The following is a 25,766-nucleotide window of genomic DNA, read 5'->3' as shown; positions in this document are numbered from 1 at the left end:
GTACAGTTATACTGCATCTTGGGCACAACAGTGCCACTAGGTTAGAGCCAGTTATGCCTCTTGTCACTTTAGCCCCATTCACCAGGGGCACTGGACTATTAGAAGAACTGTGTGAAGGAACAGACATCCAACCTGCCTCATGAAGGCCACCTAGTAGCTGTGGTCAGGCCCTAGAGAAGGTAGAGGCCTTCATTAAAGCCTTATTGGTGGCCAGGTGCAGTGGTTTAAGCCTGTAATCCTAGCACTCTGGAAGGCCAAGGCTGGAGGATCACTTGAGGTCAGGAGTTCGAGACCAGCCTGAGCAAGAGCGAGACACCCGTCTCTACTAAAAATAGAAAAAAATTAGCCAGGCAACTAAAAATAGAAAAAAAAAAAATTAGCCAGGCATGGTGGCTAGCACCTGTAGTCCCAGCTACCTGGGAGGCTGAGGCAGGAGGATCACTTGAGCCCAGGAGTTTGAGGTTGCTGTGAGCTAGGCTGAGGCCACGGCACTCACTGTAGCCCGGGCAACAAAGCGAGACTCTGTCTAAAAAAACCAAAACTTATTGGATCCAACTTTCTGCCCCATTGCCTGCCCCTAAAAAGGATGTAAAACTAAGAAAACTGTTTTTTTAGCCTCTCAGGTAAGAATGGCTATATGATATGGTTCTGGCCAAAGAGGCAATTAAAGTCTGCCATGGGGAAGCTATGCTTTCTTGATAAAAATAGATTAAAGATGCAGCTAGTACTGCCCTTTCCCTACTTTTGGCCTTGAATATGGGTGTGATGCTTTGAATGTAGCTGCCATCTTGTGACCATGAGGTTATAAGCAAAGGGAAATGCCAAGAAAACCAGAGCTGTCAACCATCATTATTGAGATGCTGAACCCAGGAAAATACCCACCACCTCTCCCCGTGAGGTGAGTCATATGAATGACTCAACATGGCTCATTTCTGGTTATGTTTAAAAAAGAATCCCCACTTTATTTAAATAAAAAACAAACTAGAACCCTCAGAGGAAGCTTGAGGGTGGAGGTACCAGGAAGATGGTGGTTTTTTGCGATTTTGTGTGAAGAGTGCCAGGCTGTCAATCCTAGGAGGGTTCCCTGGGAACTGAACAGAAGGGAGGACCAGGGACCGAGAAGGTCAGCTCAGAAAAGTGGCCCAGCTCTGTCAAGGAAGTGCAGGCATGGCCTTCCAGCCATCGGGGACGGCCCAGTGTCTGTGTGCCTGGGCTGTGCCCACTGCCTGGGCTGAGGGAGGAGCCCACAGTGATGGGGGTCTAGGCCCCTAGGCACTGCTCAGCCTCAGCAGCCCCATCTGAGGAGGACACCCCCCTTTACAGCTCAGGACACATATAAGCACCCAGAAGCAGAACCCTGGACATCTAGGGAGGAACCTCGCTCCGTGACCAAGGAGCTCCAGGTGGAATGAGCCAAACTGCTTCCTCAGGACCGGGCCGAGACAGGCTCCGCCTTATGTGGGCGTCTGCCACATAAAACCAGTGGGTGGAGAGAGGTCATGTGCTCTGGGCCAGGTCTGCCTTCTTGGATCTGTTCTTTTCCCCCAGGAACGGATTTCATCCTTTCTGTGATAAAAACCAGCCAGGCATGGGGCGTGCACTTGTGGTCCCAGCTCCTCAGGACGCTGAGCAGGGAGGATCACTTAAGCACAAGGGCTCAAGTCCAATCTAGGCAACACAGCGAGACCCTGTACCCAAAAATATGTGAATAAATGAAACCCTTGCTGGTCTCTCCCCTCCCAGCTCTGCTGCTCTTTCTGCCTGGTTCCTGAGCAAGTGGATCCAAAGGGCCCTCAGCTAAGGCTGCTCCTTAGAGGCCAGAGAGCAAGACTGAGACGAGGCTAACATTAACGCTGTTGTCCCTGTCCCTTACCGTGTGCGTGATGCCTATGAATGGGGAGGAAGTGTGCTCATCTCTGAGTCATGCAATCACCAGTGATTTTTTAAAATATTTGCTTTTTTAAAATTACCTGTATTTTTAAATGGTTCCTAACGAACACATGTTGCTCACATAATGGAAAGGCATAGTTATTTTTGAAAAAGAAACCAAATAGGACTGTCTCACCTCTACCTAACGTGGTTGATTGGGGTACCTGGGGACAGGGAGCTGGGACCTGCGGGCTTTGCTCAGGTTCCCCAGAGCATGCTGGCCATGGGGAGGGAGGGCTCCTTCCTGAACTTGCCTGGGGCCCAGCTGGAATCCGTGTCCTTGCAGAGGCCTCTCGCGGCCAAGATTTGGAAATGAAGAGGTGGAGGAGGAGGCAGAAGCATATCTGTCCGTCTCTACCTGTTTAAATCCTCCTCACTCTTCATGAGCACAAGTGCCACCTCCTCTGGAAAGCGTTCCCAGATCTCTGCAGAATCCATCCTTCCCCCTCAGCACCCTGACATTGCACTTATGTGTTGATGGTTAATTTTAGGTCCCAGCTTGACTGGATTAAGAGATACCCGGATAGCTCATAGAGCATTATTTCTGGGTGCACCTGTGAGGGTGTTTCCAGAAGAGACTGGTGTTGAGCTAGTAGACTGAGTAAGGATACCTGCCCTCACCCACTGCGGGCCGGCAGCACCCCATTGGCTGAGGCCAAGATAGAACAAAGCGGCAGAGGAAAGGTGAATTCATTCTCTCTCTCTCTCTCTCTCTCTTTCTCTCTCAGAGCTGGGACATGCTCCTTCTCCTGCCCTTGGACATCAGAACTCAAGTTCTCTACCTCTGGACTCCAGGACTTGCACAAGTAAGCGTTCCCCACCAATACCCCCCGCCAGGTTCTCAGGTGTCAGCCTGAGAGTTACATCATCAGCTTCCCTGGTTCTGAGACCTTTGGACTTGGACTGAGCCACGCTGCCAGCTTCCCCGGTTCTCCAGCCTGCAGACAGCATATCGTGGGACTTCTCAGCTTCCCTAATCGCGTGAGCCAATTACCCTGACAAAGCCCCTCTCGTACCTCTCTGTCTGTGTATATCCTATCGGTTCTGTCTCTCTGGAGAACCCTCACAAATACACATGTTATATTGGTGTTCCATGCTGCAAAATACATTACCACAGAGTCAGCGGTTTCAAAACAACACACATTTATTTAATCTCTCACAGTTTCTCTGGGCCAGGAGTCCAGGCGCAGCCTAGCTGGTCCCCTGCCCAAGGCCTCACGAGGCTGCAATTAGGGTGTCGGCTGGGATGCATTTTCATCTGGAGGCTCAGCTGGGGAAGAATCCACTTCGACTCCTTCAGGTTGTTGGCAGAATTCGTTCCTTGTGACTGAGGGGCCCGGCTTGTGCTAGCTACTGTCTGGAGGCCATTCTCGGGTCCTAGAGGCTGCCCACAGTTCCTTCCCCACCGTGGCTGCCGATTTCCTCGAGCCAGTGAGGAGAGTCTCTCCAGTCTGCTAAAATGGAGTCTTGTATGATATAGCATAAAAGAGCAACATCCCATCACCTTAGCCATATTCTGTGGGTGAGAAGCCAGTCACGGGTCTCACCCACACTCAAAGGGAGGGGATCGTACAAAGGCAGGAAGAGGCCCCAAGAGGCTGACCCCATGGCCTGGATCGCCAGGCTTCACTGCCCTCTGGCATCAGGCTGGGTTCATCCACTGAGAAGCTGGAGGAGGCCTGGAGGGCGGAAGGAGAGCAGGGCTGGGCGTCTGTTCCCCTCCCTCCCTGCTGGCTCACAGCTGGCAGAGGTTGTTGTCTTCTCCCTCCAGCCACAGCTCCCACCGTAGCTCTCAGGGCTTCTGTAACAACGGCTCCCCCATCCTGGCCCTGCAGGTACAAGGGCTTCCCTCTGTTGCTACTCCCTGGGTGCATCACCATCCCCTTCACTGTGCCCACCTCTCTGGTAATAGTCCCCTCATCAAACTCTCTTCAATTTCCTTTTTGAAAGTGACGTTTCACTGACAGGGGCCTGAGTGCGATGAAATATTATCGAAAGAGTGAACGCAGGCATGCACGATTAAAGAAAGCTGAAACACGGTGAAACTATGATTAAATATCTACTCTGTTCAAGGCACCATGCTAAGCTTGTTGAATAGGCACACCCCATCCTATGGGGTGGGTATTAGCATTTCTAGTGAGACAAGAGGAATTTGGGGCAGAAACTGAAATCACCTGTGCAGGTTCACAAAACTTTTAGTGGTGGTACCAAAGTTTTTCCACCTCATCATCATGCTTTTAGCCCAAGCCTTCAAATCTCTACGGAAGGGCTGGATGGAGCCAGAGTCCTCATCCAATGCCATCTCCCTCCACCCTCACCTGTGGCCCTCTGCCTGACAACTCCGTTGACAGAGACCTCTCCACCTTTGGCAGTGGGGGAGGGTCCCCACCCCTTGTCTCCAGCTCAGGGTGGGAATGGACTCCCCTGAGGCAGGGTTGCCAAGTCAGGGAGGAGACGGATCTATATCAAGACCTCAGGAAGAGGCAGGCAAAGGAATACATGAGGCTATGGAGGCCAGAGCACACGGATCACACCACGGACACAGTGAGAGAGGGCTTGTGGGTTCTCCTGGCCGCGAGGTCTGCAGGAACCCCTCCCGGGACAGATGCCATGCCAGAGAAAGGGCATCCACCTGGCTGAATGGGCCAAGGAGAGGGAGTGGGTGGGGCAGGTGCAGAGGACAGAAGCCCCAGGCCTGACTAATCCCCCTCCAAGGCTGCCCGCCACCCACTCTCCACTCCACAGAGACACAACAGGGCACAGGGCCATTTGCCTCCTGGGATTATCTCACTCAAATCAAGGCGGGACCTCTGCCAGCTTCCCCTAAGCTTCCTGAGGGCTTCGGCGGAGGCCGCTCTTCCAAGGTGAACCTCAAGGGGGTGCCCATTCCCCAGGGGAGGGGAGGCGGCGTCTACCGGGGAGGAGGACACAGGCTGTGCCACCTGGGAGGGCAGGGACGGTTTCTGTCCGTATCTCTGCATCCTAAGGCCCCCGCCCGCACTGTCTGTTGGGTCCCTGGGTAAGACTTCCGGTTAGACATAGACTGGAGCCGGGCACAAACACAGACCTACTCCCACCGCAGAGCTCGGGAGGCTTAGGGGGTGGGCACACCAGGTGCCCCGAAGGCTGGGATGCAGGACACGTGGGGACAAAAGTTTGTCTAAGGAACCACGAACTTCTCAGATGCCTCTGCAAGGCAGCAGACGGGCATCTCGGGGCATCCGTGCCCTCCTGACCCCGGCTGAAGGTTATTCCGGAGATTTGGACCAGACAGGCCCTTGTCTCTAGGCACGGCCTCAGGAAGAGAGAGGCCACCCTGCAGGTGAAGGGTCGAAAGAGACCAGCATACGGGAGTGAGATGCCCGCCACCCCAGCTCCTTCCCACGCTGGGCTCCGGCCACCAGGCAGGAGAGACCTGGTACAGACAGATGCCAAGGGGCCTGGCGCCAGGCCAGGGTCACCAGGCATTTGAGGAAAGCCTCTAACCGGAAAGAGAGTCTGCAACAAATGAACAGAAAAACTGGATTCTGTGCTCTCAAGGCAGCTTCAAGGAGCCTGTCCTCCTTCCTCTCCACCTACCATCTTCTTTTCAGAGAAGGGCATGCAGGACAGCCTGGCCAGTGCCACTGGCTGCTTGTCTGGGTCCCCAGACATCCTGTCCCTCCTTCTCACACCAGCCCCGACGTCTCGTGCACGAGAAGTATGCCCCACTGAATACACCACCATACTGAGAGTGAGATGTGGTCCTAGGAATGGAGCCAGCTGGATTCACCCAGAGGTGTGAATGATTAACAACCGGCTCTCTGGAAAAAAGAAACTCCAACTGTTAGGCACTTGCTGAGTGCCGTGGTATAAACACTTCCACCACAGCTGATTTCAAGCGGCCCACACGTGGTCACTGACCGTGGAGTTGGGAAGACCCGGGCACGGTCAGCTGTCACAGGCCAGTATGAGCCGGCTCCGGCACACACTGGAGTCAGCCTGGGGGGCAGTGACCAGCGACTCACTCAGGCCACTGCTATGAGTCGAGTGCCCTCTGCCTCCATCCCCCGCTTCCATGACCCATGACCCATGAGGCTAACTAGCCTCAGAGTTAGCCTTTCTGGATCAGAGCAGAATCCATCCCCCACCAACAAACTCCAAGTCCGAAGAGGCAGTTTTATGTAAAATGGGGCTGGGAGGGGACTCCTTAGAGACTGTGTCCCTTCCCTGCATTTCTTCCCCACGCAGCGGTAGCTGCTCCAACCTGGGCTGAGATGACCAGGCAAGGGAGCAGGGCTTGTGGGCAGCTGATGGATCTCTTTCCTATCTGTGGAGGGATCCAAGCTGGGACCGTGGGGAGGCTGTGGCCTCGTGGGCTTTGCTCGGGACTTGGGCTCTGGAGGGGGTTTGGGGTTACTCTTGGGATGAGGAAACTGAGAGTTAAAGCCTTCCGAGTCTTCAGGCACCTCTGGACATAACCTTGCTATACTACAGCCCCCCGGGCCTCAGTTTACATACCCCCAGCCACCCATTCAGATGCCAGGGAAAGAGAGGACAAACTTTAATGGCTGCTGAGAAGACAGACCTCCCTTTGCCATTGTCAGCAGGGAGGCATGGCACAGCTCTCCCAGCCCGGGTACAGGTCCCTCCTCCTGGAGTGAGCAGCCCCTCCCCTCTGGGACCCGGGTTCACAGCAGTGAGGTGCAGGGTCAGGGGGTTCCGGCTGGCATGGGCCTAGGAGCGCCACAAGATCACGTTGGCAGAAGGCACATCAAAGCGCTTGCGGGTGTGGTCAGTGTCCCGGCGGTACAGGTAGCCACAGGTAGGCTTCTGCAAGGTGTAGAAGGGGTTCAGGGAGTTTGAATACTGGGAGGTGTAGAAATTGAACCTGAGCTTGTCTGGGTTCTGTCCCCTAGAGTCCACCACGACTGGCACATAGGCCGCCGCCAGAGACTGCTCACGGTCCTGCTTCCACGTCCGGGACAGGGGTGGGTGTGGAGGCTTCACGTTTTTGCATGTTGGTATCTTTGGCCCATGGCTGGGTACAGAGGGTTTCTGTGAGTCCTGAGAGAAGGGAAAGAAGGTTGGAGCATCCGACACCTGACTTCAACTGCTTGAGCCAGGGGCAGGACGGAAGAGAAGGAACCACTTCTCAGAAACCCCCAGAGCCACCCTGGAGCGCCGCACGGCTGCCCATGGAGCCTGGGACCTCCAGAGGGGACAGCCTTCAAGGTCCCCTGAGCTGGCCCTTGCCACTGCAGACCTCTGCCAGCTCTCAGAGGCTGGAACCTGGGGGTCATCCTCAATCTTCCCCACACTCAATCCGCCCATCCGTGTCCTCCTCTCCCTCCTGCGCCGCAGCTCAGCCTTCATGCTCCGTCTCCTGCAGGGCCACCCCAGCTTCCCAGCTGCCTCCCGCCCCAGGCCCCTGCTCTTCCGCCCTGTGCCTCACACTCACACCAGCATGAGTCCTCTCGTGCTAATGGCCGGCCTGTTTGGCTCTCCTGCTCAAGGCATCTTTGCTCTGGACTGCCTAGAAAGTGAAGCCCAACGCCCCTAGCCTGGAATGAGCTACCTCTCAGGCTGGTGGCTTCAGCTGCCCAGGTTCAAATCACTCTGCCCCCCCTGTGCCCCAGCCATGCTGCTCTATCTCTATTCCCGGTCACTCCTCCCACTTGCAGGGCCCGTGCCTTTGCCCAGGCTGTCCCCGGCCTGGCACGCCCTCCCAGCTGTTCACCAGGGAAAGCCTGTCTTTCCCGTTAGACTATGAGCTCCTTGAGGGCAGTGGTCTCATACCCTTACCCTTGACATAACAGCCTCCAAATCCTATTTCCTGCTTTATTCCAGACCAAGGCATTTAGAGAGTGCTCAATAAATGTTGGTTCAACTGAACTGAATTCCAGTGAGGTGTAGCTCACCTTCCAACCAGCCAGCACATTCTATTTTAGAACACCTCTCATTGTTAGCAAGTGCGGCCATTGCCTACCTCCCCGCAACCAGCATTCTCGGCCGATCATGCACTGAGGTCTGCCCCCTCTCTACAAGTCCCCCATTGCCACATTTATCTCATTGCCCTGACATATATTTATTCCTCTGTCACTATCCTTCTTGATTGTCCTGTGACCAAACTGTCTTATTCACCTTCAAACCCACACACCATCTCCCAGGTACTGGCTGTCTGAGGACCTTCCTAGCCAAGACAGTGCCACGCCAAGGATGAAGTTTCTGCAGGCGACCATCCTCCTTGCGCGTGTGTGGGGCTGGCTCTATTCTGCTGCCCAGGCTTCAGTGTCAGGGGAGCCCATTTCCTCTCTGCCTGGGCTCTGTGAGAGAAGCCCTCGCTACAGAGTTGGTGGATGTTGAGCCCCTGTCCTCTTATAAAGGAGGTCCCACGGGCTCAAGTCACCATGTAGCTCCTTTGCATTTCATCCTCCAACTCTTTGCCCAGCCCAGACTTGCCGGGGCTCCCTCGTCCAGGACAGTCTGCCCCTGTCGGCTCCTACCCAGGTATTTACGTGCCCTCAGTTTTGCATTTCAAAATTCTCCCTGGTCTTCCAAGCCCAGCAGCTCTCTTGACATTTTCTCCAGAAACCTCTGTAGCCTCCAGCAGCCCCTGCTCCATCCTCTCCTCTCCTGTGCCTTCCGGACTCCTCTTAGGATGTGGTCCCTTGCCAGTAGGGACTACGGTGAGCCAAGCACATTAATACTGAAGAAGGGGTCACTCTGAGAATCGTACAAGTGCACTGGGACTGGCCCCTTCAGATCTGTGCCCCGGGTGCTCGGGTTGTCTCATGCCAGCCCTCTGCATGAGTCCCAACAGGCTGGAAGTGGCTCCCAGCAGTCAGGACCGAGCCCCATTCATCTCTGTGTCCCCAGTGCTGGCACACAGCCATGCTGGACACACAGCTTCTCCTGGGCACAGGAGAGTACAGGCAGAGGGGCAGGTGCCGGCAATGAACTGTGCTGGTGAGAATTTCACCACCATTTGTGCGCACTGCGCCAAACCCTGTAAGTGCATTATCTCTTCTAATCCTCACATTAACCCTTTGAGGAAGGTCCTATTTTAGCCCCATTTGTAACTGAGAAAAACTGAAGTGAAGAGCTTAGTCACATGTTGAGGGTCATGTGGCTGGTAAGGGGCAAGGCTGGGCTTTGAACCCGGGTCTGTCCACAGCCTGTGCTCCACGCCGTGTCTTGTGCCCACTGCACTGTGGGAACAGAGCCTGCCAGGGGCCTGTTCGTCTTCAGTTTACTTCTGCCCTCATTCTGTCAACCTGCTGAGCTCCTGCCGGGAGCGCTGGTGGCAGGCGATCAGCCAAGGCCGCCCTGCGCAGCTCCCGGCCCCGCCAGCCTCCCTGCAGGGCGAGGGGGCCAGATTCCCCCGCTCAGCAAGAACCATGCGGGGTTTCCATTGCTGGATTTCGATCCTGGGTTCTTGGATGCTGCGTGGATGGGAAAACACACTGGGAAGTGTGAGGTTTACTGTATGAATTATCAACATGGGTGGCTTCATTCGTTCGTTCACCATTCCTGAGCACCTCTTATATGCCAGACTCTAGGTGTAATGGTGACAAATACCAGGCTCTAGGTGTAATGGTGACAAATACCACCAACACAAACACAAGAGGGTCCCTGTGGGGCACCGCTGGCTCTGGGCAGATGATCTTTGTTGGGGGGGTCATCCCGTGTCTTCTGGGATTGCAGCACTGGCCTCCACCCATGAGATGCCAGTAGCACCCCTCCCAGTTGCGACAACCAAAAATGTCTCCAGGCATTGCCACATGTCCCTGAGGGTAGGAAAAATCACTGCCATAGAGTCCATGGCAATCTCGTTATCCTCGGTGTTGGGAATGACAGCCTGGCCCACTGAGGTTTCCCTTTCTTGGGCTGCAAGAAATGACTTCGGTTTCTTCACGTTAAGGGCGGTTCTAAGGACGTGGGGTCTGGTCCTCCAGACACCACAGAAGGGCTCGTCCAGTGGCCTGAAGATGAGGGAGCTGCAGAGGCCCCAGCCCCCACCCGCCCCTGCTCCCCTGCCACCCTTCAGTCTCAGGGCTGCATCAGCCCCTTGGCCACCTGGACCCCTTCACCTTGGGCCCGGAGGCTAGTGCCAGGGGTGACAGAGGCAGGTGCTTTCAGAATGGGAGGGGGAACTGACTGAGGACCCCACAGACAGAAGGGTGACACTCTTTGCTGACAGGACTGAGCATGGACCAAGCCACTCAGCTCTGCAAAAGCTCATAAGAGCCGTTTGAGAAGCTACCCCCATGTTTCAGATAAGGAAACTGAGGCTCAGAGGCATCTGAGCATTTGTCTGAGTTCACACCGTTTGAGAGATGGTGTATAAGAATCTTGCAGAAGCCCCACAACTGGTTAGTGCAGGAACCAGGATTCAAACTCGCCCCTCCCTCTCTGCCCTAGACCAAGCCCCGGCTTGGGCCCATCTGCCCCGGGTCTACCCGCTGGCTGTGCCCAAGACGCTGCTGCTGTTACGACAGACAGTCCTGGGGTGGGGGCCCAGGGCCCAGCACATCCAGGTTGAGGCTCTCACAGAAACTGGGGCAAAGGGACAGGCCGCGGGAGGAGGTGCAAGAGGAGGAGAGGAAGGAGGAAAAGAAAGAGGAGGAAGAGGGAGCCCAGGCAGCCGCAGCCTTGCCCTGCCCTTCCAGGGGGTGGGGGCCAAGCCAGGCTCCCGGTGACTAAGCTCCGAGGGCTGAGAACACCCAATGTCCCCCCCAGGGCCCAGCACGGCCAGCTCTGGAGGGAGGGTGGGGCCCGACTGCATACTTTCCAGGTTAACATCTGGTTTCATTTAACCATCTGCCCTGGCGCGTCCTGCCAAGTGCACTGTGTGTGTGCATGACTGCGCGTGTGTGTGACTTCAGATCAGTGATTCTCAACTGGGGGGTGGTTTTCTTCCCCCAGAGGACACTTGGCAATGTTTGGAGACATTTTTGGTTGTCACACAGTGTAGGGTGGTTACTACTGGCATCTACAATGCACAGGACAGCCCCCACCACAAAGGATTTATCAGAGCACAGTGTCAAAGGCACCGAGGTTGAGAAACCTTGGTTCGAGGCTTGGGGAAGATGCCCCATCTCCCCTACCTGGTTCCCTCACTCATGCCTCCGCGCCACAGGAGCAAAGACGCTTACGGGGCAAGTAGAGGGTCTCACCAGCCCCTCCCCTCCCTTCGGAATCCCACTACCCGATTTTCCTTTGGGTTTTAAGCTAAAGCCAAAAGAAGAAATCTGGACAGAACTATCCCTCCACGATGCCCATCCCTGCAGGCAGCCCCCACCAAGGCCTTTTAGATACCCACATATGTTAGTATGTGTTTGTCTCTGTGCCAGAGTTAGAATGGGGAAGAGGGTGACTCAGGAGTGGGGTTTTCTGAGTAGAGCAAGAAGATCTCATCCCAGACATTGCTACAGGTCTTCCAGGAAGCAGCTGTCCTCTCAAATCCTCCAGGCCCGCAGACACATGGCCTCGCCTAGCCCACGCCTGCAATTCCACCCATAGCGCCTGCCACTCATCTGGTGGAAGGGCTTTTGCCATCGAAATGCAAATGGCACTGAGGCAAGGCCACTGGTGAGGGTTCCCGGGGCACCTCATGCTGTGGAACGTGCCTGGCCTTGGAGTTTGAAGGTCTGAGCTCGGGGCCCAGCCCTGCCCGTACAGGTCAGGCGACCTTGGGCAAGTTGCTGAACCTCTTTGAGCTTCAGTTGCCTCATCTGCAAAATGGGGATAATGAGGCTGTCTACCTCCCCAGCCTGCTGTGGGGGCGTGATGGGTGGCGGGGGCCGCGAAGGCGCAGTGCCAGTAGGCATCACGGTCAGCCTCCCCTAGAAGTTCCTCCCAGGTGAAGGTTTAGGAAAGCATTTGCCTGAGCGGGGCTCAGGGGCTCTGCAGGGGGGTGGGTGGGGAGGCTGAGAGTGGGCCCAGCCCCCTGGGGCCGGGTAGCAAGGGGCCTGGGGCCAGCTACCTGGGTTCAAATTCCAGCTGCCCCACTCACTAGCTGCCTGCTCTTTGGGTCAAGTATAATGCTCCGTGCCTCAATTGTCCCCAGTATACCCGGGGAGCAAAAGCAGGATCTGTCTCATAGGGTTACTGCGAGGATTTAATGGGCCACTCCGTGTAAAGTGCCTAGACCTCTTAAGCACTTAGATAAACTTCAGCCATTATTACGACTTATCACAAGTTTGCTGGGAGATGGGATCGTGCAACCGAACAGTCCAGGAGACACATTGGAGAAGTGAAGGGGCGAAGGCACCGGAGGAGCTGGATGGTGTCCTCTCCCTCCCTGCCTCTCCCCGAGGGTGACAGCAGAGGTCTCAGTAGGGAATGACACTCAGGCAGTGGCACCAGCCCCTCAGCCTCTGTAAGAGGGCCCAGCTCCCAGCCGGGCCAGCAGGGGCCTGGCTGGGGCCTTGGGACGCCTTCCTGCCACTCAGCCTTCCTGTACCGTGGGCTGCCCTGCCTCAGCCCTGTGATGTCAGCCCACCTTGTACATCCTTGACCAGGGTCCTCCTTGGTGGTAAGATGGAACTTCTGGGGGTCAGGGGCTCCAGGGGCTCTCAGGGGCTCTCGGGAGGCTACTTGGAGTGCCAAGGTGAGGAGAACTTGTATGGGGCCAGGGGCATTGTGACACCTCTTTACAACACAATTCCTTCTGTCTTCCCAAGGAGATGAGGGGTCAGGACTCAGGGCTGAAGTTTCAGGCCCAGAAGGATCTTCTTTTAACCTTGACATTGGCTCACTCTGCTTTTCCCTTTTCCCACAAACCCCTAGAACCCACAAACTGTGGGCAGGGGGAGGAGTGGAGAGAGATCGTCCTGGTTATTCAGGTACCTCCAGAGTCCTAATGTCTCCCTAGGCCCCGACGTGTCATAAGAAATCACTGGCAGGAAGGACATGGGCCCTGCCGACTCTCCATTCTGTCCGTCTGTCTGCCTTCCAAATGGAGGGACAGACAGAGCAGTGGGAGGTGGAAGGGCGGGTGGAGGGTCTGGGTTGGTGGATGGCCAGACCCTCCTGATTCGAGCCCCGCTCACCTCCTCAGCCCCATCTCTTGCTCTCTTTCCCCTCACTGTTCATACAGTAGCTAATTTCTCAAACGTGCCCTGCTCTCTCCCCTCTGAGCCTTTGCATAGGCTGTTCCTTCTCCCGGACTGCTTTCAACAGGGGTTAGGAGATGGGGGGATGGGTTGCTAGGTGGACAGAGAGATGGCTGAATGGGGGTGGCCACGGGTGAGTGGACGGTTCGACAGACTGTCAGTAAATGGACAGGTGGATGGCTACAGCGCAGGATCGCAGGCCCGGAGTTATAACACCTTGAGCTTGACCCTGGCTCCACCATTTTACTAGTGTATAATCTGGGGCAAATAATTGACCTCTCTGTTTCCCCATGTGTAACACGGGTAGTCTAAAAGTCCCTACCTACTAGGGCTGGCAAAGCACTTAGGACAGTTCCCGGCACAGAGTAAACATTCAATAAATATTAACTATTATTATGTGTGGGTAGGTAATTGGATTGATGGGGGAGTGGCTTGAATGGGTGGCTCTGGCCCCATCCTCAAAATTCAGCCTCCCCACCTCCCTAGGGTCCTGTCTCCCCAACACCACATTTGACAGGCACCTGCCAGGAATATGACCTGGGCTTCTCCCCTGGGTCGGGGGAGAGGATTGGGGGGGGGGCGGGGAGGACTTGGGGAGGGAGATAGAGCCAGCCGGTGCCTTCCTGACTTCTGCCACACGGGCTTGGGCTGCAGCGGGACTTATTTGTTTCCTTCCTGGCCCTGAGTCAGCACTGACACTTGGTGACAAGGTGGACCTTGGGGCCCACAGGCAGGCTGGAAGTCTGGTGTTGATGACTTGTGCACTGTGCCTAGATCTCACGCCCTGATGGTAATGACCCCTAATTTCCAAGGGGGCTGGGAGGGGCCCAGAGGGAAGGAGAAGGAGCAGCTGCAACAATCGGCACCTGCCCTGCTGCGGCCTCCGGTCAGGGTCTCCACGCGCTCTGGGGAGATGCGCTCTTGCTTGGAAGGAAGGGAAGGTGGGAACATGACATTCTGGGCAGAGTGGCCGGCATCTCTGGCTCTGGAGAAAGTGGCCCAGCTCCCAGCCCTGGGCCTGGAGCCACTGGGAGCTATTGGGCATTGGGTCTGGGGAAGCAGGGAGCTACGACTTAGCACACACTAGACTTTGTCTCAGCCAGGAGACCTGGGTGACCTAAGTGCTGTCCCCTCTCTGAGCCTCAGTGTCCCTATGTATATCATGAAGGTGCTGGGTCCCTCCACCTTGGACACCTGAAGGTGGGGGAATTGAGTCATCCTGAGGCCCTCAGGCAGGGAGCCCTGACAGAACACAGGACTGGGCCCTGCTAGCAGTGTCCCCAGCCCAGGCTATGCCACCCTCACTGTGGGAACCTTAAGAGGGTGCAGTGGCTGGGAAAATCTCCTTTAGGAAGGCCTGGCCAGACAAGCCATATCTGTCTGATTTCATTTGTAAATTGCATAATGCTTAAGATCATGACCTCTGGACCCGCTCTGCCTGGGTTCAAATCCCAGCTCTGGTACTTCTCAGCTGCATGGCTTACATGAATCACTGAACTTCTCTGTGCCTCAATTCCTAATCTGCAAATTGGGAGTGATAGAGGAATTTACTTAGAAGGCTTGCTGTGAGGACCATGTGAGCTTGGAGCAGTGCCTGCTGCATGGTAGGTGCTACGTGTTAGGTTGTTATTTCTGAACTCCAGACAGCACTGATTCAATCCCACCTCCTGGAAGCTCCCCCTTCTCTGACTTCCCTGCCACACTCCAGGTACGACTTCATTTAATTTGTCATCAAAGTCCCTAGAAGGTAAAGGCTGTGGTCCATACCGCACAGTGCTCAGAGGTGTTGGGAAGAATGAGGAGAGCCAGCGGGACTCGGGGCTGACTCGGAGCACGGGAAGATCCGCTGACCACCCCACGCTTGCCACACACTCAGCCTCCTCCCCTCTCTGTTCCTGAGGCGAATGGTTTTAAACGACCTACTACTGCCTTGCTGTAAGTAGGCAGGGTTATTAGGACATTCTCTCCACCCTTCCTTACCTGCTGTGGGATTTGGACACATTACTTAACCTCTCTGATCCTTACGTGTTTTCCTTTGTTGGACCCCAAGTCCAGAGTACGAGGTACTCACACTCCTTGCTTTGTGATGTGCTGTCACTGGTCCACAAAAGCCTCCTCTCTTTTTCTATTAATTTTCTCCCTTTTCCTCCATTCTCCAACCACATTCCCTACCCATCCCAGCCAGAAGCAACCATCCAAATGTGCTTAATGAGTAGCTCCTTGTTTATATGTGTTATTGCAAAATAGATATTGTTGTTTTGCATGCAGGTAGTTTTCAATTACACAAGTGGTACTGTGTGTTTTAGATCTCATTCTGTTGTTTAATTTTATCACTCCTGTTTTTAAGATCCATCTGTGATGCTATATGAGCATCTAGTTCCTTGCTTCCAACTGCTGCGTAGCCCTCCATGGAGTCCCTCCAACACCCTTTACCTCTCCACTCCCCCGGGGATGGACCCCAGCTGCCTCCAACTCCCCATCCCCACAAACCACACTGCAGTGACATCATACCCATGTCCCCTTATGGACCTGGGCGAAGGATTCTTAGGGGCATATTTCTAAGAGCACAATTGACTGGTCATAGAGTATGAGTAGACTTCATTTGAAGTCTGCTTTTCTCCATCCACACAATGGGTATGTTGCCCCCTTGCTTGTGGGGGCTGACTTGACGAAAGGGGGCTACTGCATGGAACCCACTTGGCCCCGTGACTGACCAGAAGAGATGCCCAGTGGACGAGAGGTGTAGCTGCTGCTCCTCCCAGGTCCCAGGGAGAGAGAGAGATAAACTGTCAGATAAGCAGAAGACCCAAATCTTAAACTAGGACTTCAAGCCCTGGGTTAATCTCCCAGTTCAAGGTTTGGTCTCCAGAAATGTGAGAAGTGTGTGGAGCTGTGTGATTCCTCGAGGGTAAAACCTGGTTCTGAATGGTAGGACCTCCCACAGCCTGAGCACCGGCTGGGGGTAGAGACTTTGTGCGCAGCAAAGGCTTAAGACCTTCCCTGAGGCGGTTCTCCCATTTCTTAGCTGTCTTTCCTCAGAGCTGGAAGTTGCCTCCTCACACAGGAGGTAGAAGACAGCCTTGTTTGCTGTTCTGCCTCCGCTCTGTCGGCCAATAAGCATTTTAACTAAGTGAGAAACCACACCTGAGTATTGGATCCCACCATCCCATTTTACAGATGGAGAAACTGAGGCCCAGGAAGGATCATGGTCTGATAGTAGGTTAGTGGCAGAGCTGGCACCAGAATCCACATCTCAAGGTCCTCCCTACCCCCTGCGGCAGTGCTCTTTGAAAAAAGAAAATGCATTCCAAGTTAAATTATGTTCTATTTGTCACATTTTAAGTTAAAACAAATGATATACCAACAGAGCACATTATTGAAAACTTAAAAAAAAAAAAAACAACCCGTATGTGTAATCCTGACATCCAGCTGAATCATCTTCGTAGTTCTGTTCACTTCCAATCCCGGGCCACTCACAAATATATTTATAGTCACAATCTATATAGAATTTTGGGTTTTCCTTTTTGTGCTTAGTCCCTTTTTTAAAACGTATGCACATGTGCACACACACAATTATTTCAGATTGTGAGATGTGTTTTACAACAGGATGTTTTTACCTGTCCTGCAGGGTGATCTTGTAGGTACCTGCCCTACCCTGTCTCCTGGGTCTCGGTGGAATTTTCCTTCTCGAGGCTCTTTGTTGAATTGACACTGTTCTCTTGCAGCCTCTCATGGCATCTGCTCTGTCCTTGCGGTTCTCTGTTTAGTATTTCCACGCCCAAAGGCAGGGAGGGGCACGGGAGGGAGCGCAAGGGTACTGAGCCTGCGCACCAGCCGGGCCCTCCTCCGGGTACCTTAACCCACTCTCTCATCGAGCCTCCTGACGACCTCACGGTGATAGCCTGTTTCACAGACGAGCAAACTGAGTCTCAGAGATGTGGCGACTCTGCCAAGGGAGGGACTCACACCCTGGAGAAGTAGCAGAGCCAGGATTCAGACCTAGTCAGCAGCCAAGGATCTTTCCCACAGTGTCATAGCCCATCGAAAAGCCCATGGGCAAAAAGGAAAATCAATCCCGTCCTGGCACCCCCTGAACACACCACTCCCCAACCAGGGCAGACCTCACATCCCTACACCCTCAGGCACCAGGTAAGCGAGTGTCTCTGAGCCCCTTCTCAGGATGTGCAGGAGTACGCCCTGTCCAGACTTCCTCTCAGCCCTGACCCCGTCTCCTGGGCCCCAGCCGGCCCAGAGGAGAGCTGGGGTAGGTGAGATTGAAGCCCACCCTCCCTTGTAGGCCTAAAGAAACAGTTTCAGGCCAGGCATGGTGGCTCACACCTGTAATCCCAGCATTTTGGGAGGCTGAGACGGGAAAATCACTTGAGGCCAGGAGTTCGAGACCAGCCTGGGTAACACAGGCCTTGTTTCTACAAAAAATAAAAAAAATTAGCTGGGTGTGGTGGCACGTGCCTGTAGTCCCAGTTATGTAGGAGGGAGATGGGAGGATTGCCTGAGTCTAGGAGTTAGAGGTTGCAGTGAGCTATGATGACACCACAGCACTCCAGCCTGGGTGACAGAGCAAAGCCCTGTCTCTAAAAAAAAAAAAAAAGGAAGAAAGAAAAGAAACAGTTTCAGAAGCTGGTCTGGGATAAACTGTCCCCCGCCTGGGCACTAAAGGCTAGCCAAGATGATCCGCAGTATCACTTGGGAGTTAGGCCAATGGCAGTCGTGGTTTTAGCCTCTGGAGAGCTAGCTGCAGAGACCCAGGGTGGGGATGAAGGTGACCCTCAGATGTCTCAGCCCGCCCTTCCCCCACTCAGAGTCCACACTCTCAGCTTAGAACACTTGCTTTGTTGGAGGAAAGCCTGCCAAGGTGACAAAGACCGCCACTGCTGGGCCCCAATCCCACCCCACATTCCAGCGCTGACCAGTAAAGTCAGCTCTCAGGAGGCTCCTGAGTAATTGCCGAGCAGAAATTTATAATAATTATAGGACTGGGCTTTTGTGTGTTTTGAGGGGAGCCTGTTATTTGGCTGTTTATTTTACTGGAGGAGCAGGTGGGAGGTGCTGTGATTAGATGACGGAGTGGGGCGAGAGGCCGCAGTGAGGCTGCTGAGCTGGACAGAGAATGAGGCTCCGACTCCGCCTCGGGGAGCTCAGCCTCAGACACTGCCAGGCCGACAGGATGGAACTGGGGGACTGGGGAGACTGCCCACCGCCGCACCTGGGCCTTCTACAGCCTCCCTCCAGCCCCCTGCAAACAAGCCCAGGAGAGGAGATGGTTCTTGCTCTCATGCTACAGAAGGAACTGACTCCAAGTGGTTTTCCCTATGTGCCAACTGTTACCAAGCCCTGCCTTTCTCCCTAAGAAACGTCCCACAAACTCACCATCATGTTCTTTCTGTTTCCACCACTGCACACAATTCCTGGCCCCCATCCCCTCTGCTTGTATCAATTAACCAAGGGATTATCCAATTAACCAATCAATTAAGCAGCTTCTCTCAGCCCCTCAGCCTACACTCTCTCCTTCATCCAAGCTTTTAGAAGAACATCCTTAAAACACAGCTGTTCCCAGTCACCCCTGCCTGCTCAGGATGCCACAGAGCAACCTGGTAGCCACGGACTCTAGGCCAGAGCCTCTCAAACGCCGCCTGAATCCCCTGGGGACCTTGTTAAAATGCAGATTCTCTACTGGGTAATCCATGGGCTCATTGAAACTCATAGTGACCTTAAGTTAACAGCCCATTTTACAAACGAACAAACTGAGGCTCAGAGGGGTTGCCCAGGGTCTGGAATGAGGCCTGAGATCTTGCATTGCTAATAAGATCCCAGATGATACAGATGTTGTTGGTTCACGGAGCACACTGAGTAGCAAGATTCTGCTAGACCAAACTTTCCTGCCTAGTTATTTTTTTCTTTAATTTTTTTATTTTTTTAAAATCTGTGGCACTGTCACTCAAGACCATGAAGGCTGAAGTGTTGCTGGGCTGGCTGTTTTTTCTTTAATTAATTAATTTTTTTTTTTTTTTTTGAGACAGAGTCCCACTCTGTTGCCCTGGCTAGAGTGCCGTGGCATCAGCCTAGCTCACAGCAACCTCAAACTCCTGAGCTCAAGCGATCCTCCTGCCTCAGCCTCCCGAGTTGCTGGGACTGCAGGCATGCGCCACCATGCCCGGCTAATTTTTTCTATATATATTTTTAGTTTTCCATATAATTTCTTTGTATTTTTAGTAGAGATGGAGGTCTCACTCTTGCTCAGGCTGGTCTTGAACTCCTGACCTCGAGCAATCTTCCCGCCTCGGCCTCCCGGAGTGCTAGGATTACAGGCGTGAGCCACCACGCCCGGCCTGTTTTTTCTTTAATTTTTAAACAGGAAATACATTTATCTGGTTTGAAAATTTCAAAAGGGCTTCACTGAAGTCTCCCTCCCAGCCCTGTGCCCACCATCTGCCCAGTTCTCCCACCTCCATCCCAGTAACCAATTTTATTAGTTTTTTTAATGTATCTTTCCAAAGTTTCTCTGCCAAAACAAGCAAATAAGATCATACGCATCCTGTCCTGCCTCCTGCCCTTCACAAATGGTAGCTCACTACACACACCGTTTGGTTAACAGTTTATCAGTTTATCTTGGAGATAACTGGACACAGTCGGCTGACTCATTTGTTTCGGGAGTTGCATTATTATTCCATTGTATGGATGTGCCGTGACTTATTTAACCAGTCACCTCTGGGTGGACATTTGGTTGTTTCCGATTTTTCAAGCTGGGCTTTTTAAGTCTTCCACACCCTGGCCAACCTTGCTGTGACCTCCCACCCATTCCCCAAGTCCCAGCTCTGCCCTCCTGAGCCCCTGCAGAGGCCCCCACCTGCCCTCCCCAGACCCTCCAGCCCACCCTGACTGCTCTACTCCACTGTCAGTCCCCCCTCCTCATCTGCCCCCACTGTTCTTCTCCCCACAGGTCGTGCTGTCTCCCCAAACAGACTACAGCAACTTGGACTCAGGAACCATGTCTTCGATTTCTCTGGCTCCTTCAGCCGCCCAGCACTGGGCACTCAGTGGTTCTCAAGAACATTAGTTATATAGAGGAAGCTACAAACAAATGGCGCCATTTCATGGGGACTCCACTATGGATGGTTCTGGGTGTCAGAGCCCAGGAGCTACCCAGGGTGGGAGGGACCTCATGCCTCAGAGGTCGCCAAGAAAGAAGCCTTGTCTTGTGCCCCAGTGTCTGGAGCACTCAGGTGGGTTGTGATGTTGTCCGAGGTGTAAGAGGGCATCTGGGGTTCCCTTGTGCCCTTTCGGTGAGGACCTTGGGAGAAACCATGATGTGGAGACAGGAGGCAGAGGGATGGAGTGCAGGTATGTGTGCACGCCCTAGAATTCGCTCTTTTCTTCTCTGTTAACATCCTTATCATGTTTCCCTGACCAGCTCAAGCCTCAGTTCTTTCGAGAAGCCTTCCTGGACAGCTCCAGCCCTGCAGACCTTCTTCCTGAATTCCTGCTGTGTGTACCAGCCATAGCAGTCACTGTTCTGAAGTCAGTTGTCCACAGCCTTCCAACTGCAGTCATATAAACCTCATCTTCCTCGTGAGCCCCCCATGATCCTCCGTAGTAGAAATAAGACCAAAAACTGTCTTGCACCCTATGTCCCCCAACTGGGAGGTCCTCCACTGATGCTCTTTGCATGAATAGGAATTGGATCCAGGAGTGCCATGGTAGTGGGTGGGGTGGGACAGAGTTGACCACAGGAGTGTCTCTGACCTAAAACATTTGTGGAACACAGGTGCTTTTAAAAATGTCACTGTGCCCCCCCCATCTGTTCCTCCGTCCCTTCTCACCTGCTACCTGGAAATCAATGACCTCACAGCCACAAGCTGTGAAGGCCTGGCTCACGTTGTCCCTTGAACCTAAAGCAAGTGAAGGAGACTTTTCAGAAATGTCACTGTCATGAAAAACAAACAAACAATAGCAGGGGACTATGAAATTAAGAAATTAAAGCCATATAACAGGCAAAGGTAATGTGTGAATCTTGATTGGACTGTGGACTGGAAGAGAAATAAAAAACGAAAATGACATTTGGGGGATAATGGGGAAATTTTTAATATGAAGTGTGTATGAAATGATAGTGTGTCAATGTTAAATTTCTTGATTGTGACAATTGTATTGTGGTCACATAGGGGAATATTCTTAGACAATGGATGTGGAAGTATTGAGGAGGTGAAGAGATGGGCCACGGTATCCACAACTTCCGACCTTCAGCAAAATGAAAATGAAATGTGTGTATTACGAGAGAGAGAGAGAAAGCAAATTCGGCAACATGTAAACAGTTGGTGAATTCAGGAGAAGGTATACAGGTGGTCATGGTACTATTTATTCTTTCGAGTTTTCTGTAGGTTTGGAATTTTTTCAAAATAAAAAGTCAAGGGGAAAAGGGCTTTGGTGTAAGATCTGGGGTGAAGTGAGGCAAATAGGCAGTAGGTAGCCCTGTCCCAGGGAGCTCGGAGGAAACAGCGGCTTGATCACCCCGACCCAGCCTCCCGCCAGGCGCCCAGAAAACCTCAAACTCCAACCCTCGGCCCCACTCTCAGCACGTTCACACAGGCCCCCGCCAGGTCCTCGCCTGATGGGACCTTCCCCCGTGGCTCGGCTAGAATGGCACCCCAAGTGCCTTAAAGGACCACTGCTGGTCTCCCCCAAGAGGGAACTGAACCCTAAGTGGGCCCGATCTACCTCGGGTTTTTAAAAATTATATTCGCTTAACTTCACATAAAACAAGAATTTGACGTGCACAAAATGCCAAGATTTAGTCATCCCACACTCTCCTTGGAGCCCCGTCAAAGAGGCTATTTCCCACCCTAGTCATCAGCTTGGTGGACTAGTTTGTTAGTTTATTGCTCTTCCCAGCTTACTTTTTTCTTATGGGCATTTTCTTGTATTCGCCGAAGCCGCACGCCCCACTCTTCGAGGTCTACGCGATGCTTTGACGTGTCAGCTTCGGCCGGCCACGTCCCTCGTGTTGGACGCCAGGGTGGCTTCCCAAGTGCCCGGACCGACCTGGTCGCGGCGCGCCGCCCGGGGAGGCGGGGCGGGGGCGGAGGAGGCGGGCCGGGGAGAGCCCGGGGGAGGAGGGTGGCTCGTCTCCCGGGCAGGGCGTGGGCCGCGCGAGGTCCCCAGCCCACCGGGCCGTGCCAACAATGGCCTGTTGTAGAAGGCGGCAGGGAGGAATGCGGCCCGGGGAGTTGGGCGGCGGGGCCGCGGGGCGGGGCCGGGTCTGGGCGGCAGCCTCTTACCTGCGCAGGTAGCTCGCATTTCGCGGCGAGCGGCGGCGCCCGCAGCACCTGTCGCCCGGTGCGCGGGCGGGGAGGACGGCGGGGAGCATGGCCCGGTAGAGTCCCCTGGGGAGACCGTGCGGAGTTCGGTCCGGGGCAGGGCAGGGCGCGGGAGGGACCGTCCTTCCCCGGCGCCCGCGCGGCCTGCGGCAGCATGAAAAAGAACCAGACGATGCAGGGCACCTTCAGCAAACTCTTCGGGAAGAAGCACGCCACCTCCCCCAACACCTCCCTCTACGCCACCAACCCGCCCTGGATTTTCACCCAGGAGGCGCCGGAGGAGGGGACGAGAGATTTTGGTAAGTTCCCGGGGGACAGGGGAGGCCGCTGGGGGAGCGGCTGGCGGCGCTGCCTCCCTCCCGGGAAGGCGGGAGGCAGGAGGAGCAGGGACAGGTTGGAACCTGTGGACTGGCCGCGGGGGAGCTGCCGGAAGGGGAGGGGGCGCCGGATGTCTGGGAAGGGCCATGGTGAGTGTGAGGTGCTGGGAAGTTCACCCCCCATGGCGAGGTGGGAGAACTTTGCCGTCGGAGGTGTTTATTTTCTCTCCTTGGTGCTACTGTTTGGAAAGGCTTCCCGAGGTTTGCAGTACCTGCCCCACTATTCAGAGTCAGAGGTGCTCCTTGAGAACTGGGGGCTGGGGTGGCCCCATCCCTCACCGTTTCCCCTTCCTCTGTCACCCCACCCCGGCCCTGCCGCCAGCCCCTCCTGGCCCAGAGTCTCTGGGTGGCAGAGAGGTGGCTGCCACCTGGGTGCCTACACACTTGGCTCTGTATAGGTGAGGCCCAGGAAAAACCAACAGGAGCCACTGCCAGCAGGTCAACAGCTTGTTTGTGACACCAAGGCCTGCTCTTGCCAGGTCAACCTGGACCTGGGCTGTCTCTGAGCTCAGACCGAGGAGAAGAGACAGTGGAGGCCGAGGACCCCCCTCCCCAACCCCTGAATCAGAGCACTGTATGCTCTCTGCAGGCATCTAAAAACACACACCACTGCAGCCCAGCCTGGGCCCTGGCCATGGGTCACCTTATCACTGCATCTGTCTGCAATTTGTACTCTCTATAACTGAGGGAAGTCAGGCGGGTAGGGACAGGAATTCATTTCTTGTTATGACCTGTGGCTCTGGGCCTGGGGTAGGTGTGGGACTTCCGGGCAAAAGGAAGGTCACCCATCACTGCTTTAGCTCATCTTCCCTCATCGCCACCTCCTTATCTTCACTGACCTTTATGGCCACTGTGCTGGGACCCACAGAGGATGTTATGGCCTGGGCCACGGCTGTCAGATTCGGTTCGGCACGCAAGATGCCAGAGTCGTGATACATGGATAGGAGCAGGACCAACAAGATGTTGCCTGTCCCTGGCCCAAGGATCTGAGGCCAGCGGGTGAACAGAACTGACCATACGCCGTTTAGCCCTCTCTGAGCCTTTGCTAGAAACAATTATTAAGTGCAAAGAGGCAGAGAAGAGAGATGACCTCTGAGTGGAACCAGCATTTGAGCTGACAGAGAAGGACATTCCTGGCAACACATACAGTGGAAGCAAAGGCCAGGAGGCCAGGGTGAGTCAGGCCTGGTTCCGGAACGTGCGGACACAGGTGTGCTGCACGTAACTGTGCGGCCCAAACACCTCCTGTCTGAGTAAAGACACCACACAGCCGGCGTTCATCAATCCCTGCATAGGTGTGAGGCACCAGTTTCAAATCTTTGTGCCATTGATTCGTTGAATTCTCGTCCAGTGGCAGATACTGCTATCATTCCTGTTTGGCAGATGAGGGGACGGAGGCACAGGGATGTTAAGTAACATGCCCAAGATCACTTTAAATGGTGGAGCCAGGGTTTTCGTAAGTGTGCAATTCATGATATTTAGTAGACGTGTAGAGTTGTGCAACTATCACCAGTCTGGTTTTAGAACGCTTCCATTACCTGCAAAATCTCCCATGTGAGGCAGAGCCAATATCTGAGCCCAGGCAGGCAGGTTCCAGAGCCCACAGTCTTGGCCAGCTTGCTGCATTAACTCTGTGGAAGGAGGCAGTCCCAGGCTCGACTTGAGGGGCATCTGCATGGGGAACACCACACACACACCCTCCCCCAAGGGGAGACCTCAGACAAGCCTTCCAGGCACTTCCTCTACATTTTGCCTGGGCTGAGCAGCCTGCTGGTGGGGATCAGTCCCTCTAGGGAGAAAAGAGGGGTATGGTGCCCTGTCAGCTCCTGCCAACTGCTGCCTTCACCGGCCTGGGCAGGGCTGGAGCCCAGGGGACATTTCCTCCCAGCCTCCAGGGTAGGGCCGGGCCTCCAGCTGACTCAGCCTGGCTGCGCCTGCCCATGGAGGAGTGGAAAACAGCATGCACCAGGCAGGCTGGCTCCCCAGTGTTTCTGGGGTGTTCCCTGGGATGCTGATGGGCGTGGCAGAGGTCCTCCTCCCTGCTGTGCTTAGGGTTGGGAAGGGAAGGGACCGGTATTGGGGATTCTGTGATGGGATGGAGATGCCAGACCTGCCTTGGAGTCCTATCTCTGCCAGTAATTCTGGGCCAGCCACACTCTGGGTTTCAGTTTTTTCTTCTGTTAAATGGGAATGGCGTCCAGACTGCCTATAGGGTGACTGCATGAAGTGGTATATATGGCAGTGCTTTGAAGAGCATTAAAAAGAAAAGCTTTAAAGCAAAGATTGGGAAACTATGACCCTGGCTCAATTCTGGCCCATGGCCTGTTTTTGTAAATAAAGTTTTATTAGAACATAACCAACTATGCCCATCATTTACATATGGTCTATGGCTGCTTTCATGCAAAGTTGAGTAGCTGCAAAAGAGACTGTATAGCCTGCAAAGCCTAAAATATTTACTATCTGGCCGTTTACTGACTCCTGCTCTAAAGCATGATTTATTATTATCATGTCATTCCTAACACTTTGTTTCATCTTCCTACATTGCTGTAGACCAGAGGAAACTGAGGCACGAAGAGGCCATTTTAAGTCTCCAAGAGGTGGAGAGTAGAGTTGCATAGGGCCCCTGAGTCCCTGACATTCCCCTCAAGCCTGGGGTGAGTTGCTGGCATTATCTAGCTGCTGGAGATCAGGCCATGGGATGAAAGGGGGAAAATCAATGCACGGGGTGTGCAAGGGAGTTAAGGAGTAACCAACTGCTTGCTCTCTGGCCACAGCCATGTAAAAATCTGTTTGCACAAGGGTAGGTTGGGTGCAGCGGGTAAAATGCAAACAGTCACATGAAGCTGGTGACAGGTAAATTTTTCTTTAAAGAATTTCCCTGACATGTAGTCCAGTAATTAGGAGAACTTCACTAAATGCAATTGCGATCCTAATTAAGCCTTTTCTGCCCACTCCCAGCCCAAGCAAGGGTCTCAAAAGGCCACACAATTGTCTTCTAAATGCATAAGAAAACAGAGATGTGGCTCTTTGCA

At 54.0% G+C, this 25,766-nt stretch overlaps 2 protein-coding genes across 2 annotated transcripts in view; one reads left to right on the top strand and one right to left on the bottom strand.

Moving 5' to 3' along the window:
* Positions 1–6,478: 6,478 nt before the first annotated feature.
* Positions 6,479–12,475, bottom strand: CIMIP3 (ciliary microtubule inner protein 3). The gene is made up of 2 exons (XM_069487881.1): positions 12,416–12,475; positions 6,479–6,975 (listed from the first exon to the last, which is right to left on the bottom strand). Exons 1-2 carry the CDS (start codon positions 12,422–12,424, stop codon positions 6,646–6,648), a joined length of 339 nt encoding a protein of 112 aa, XP_069343982.1. The 5' UTR covers positions 12,425–12,475; the 3' UTR covers positions 6,479–6,645.
* A 9,720-nt stretch (positions 12,476–22,195) lies between these two features.
* C15H6orf132 (chromosome 15 C6orf132 homolog) overlaps positions 22,196–25,766 on the top strand; it is a 33,360-nt gene continuing 29,789 nt past the window's right edge. Inside the window, exon 1 of the mRNA XM_069487880.1 lies at positions 22,196–22,656. Within this exon, the coding sequence (XP_069343981.1) occupies positions 22,512–22,656 (145 nt within the window). The 5' untranslated portion in view covers positions 22,196–22,511. The remainder of the gene's footprint in view (positions 22,657–25,766) is intronic.

Source organism: Eulemur rufifrons, chromosome 15, assembly GCF_041146395.1.
Source record: "Eulemur rufifrons isolate Redbay chromosome 15, OSU_ERuf_1, whole genome shotgun sequence".
Taxonomy (NCBI): domain Eukaryota; kingdom Metazoa; phylum Chordata; class Mammalia; order Primates; family Lemuridae; genus Eulemur; species Eulemur rufifrons.
The sequence above is the reverse complement of the archived record's forward strand: the minus strand, read 5'-3'. Positions and strand labels throughout refer to the sequence as shown.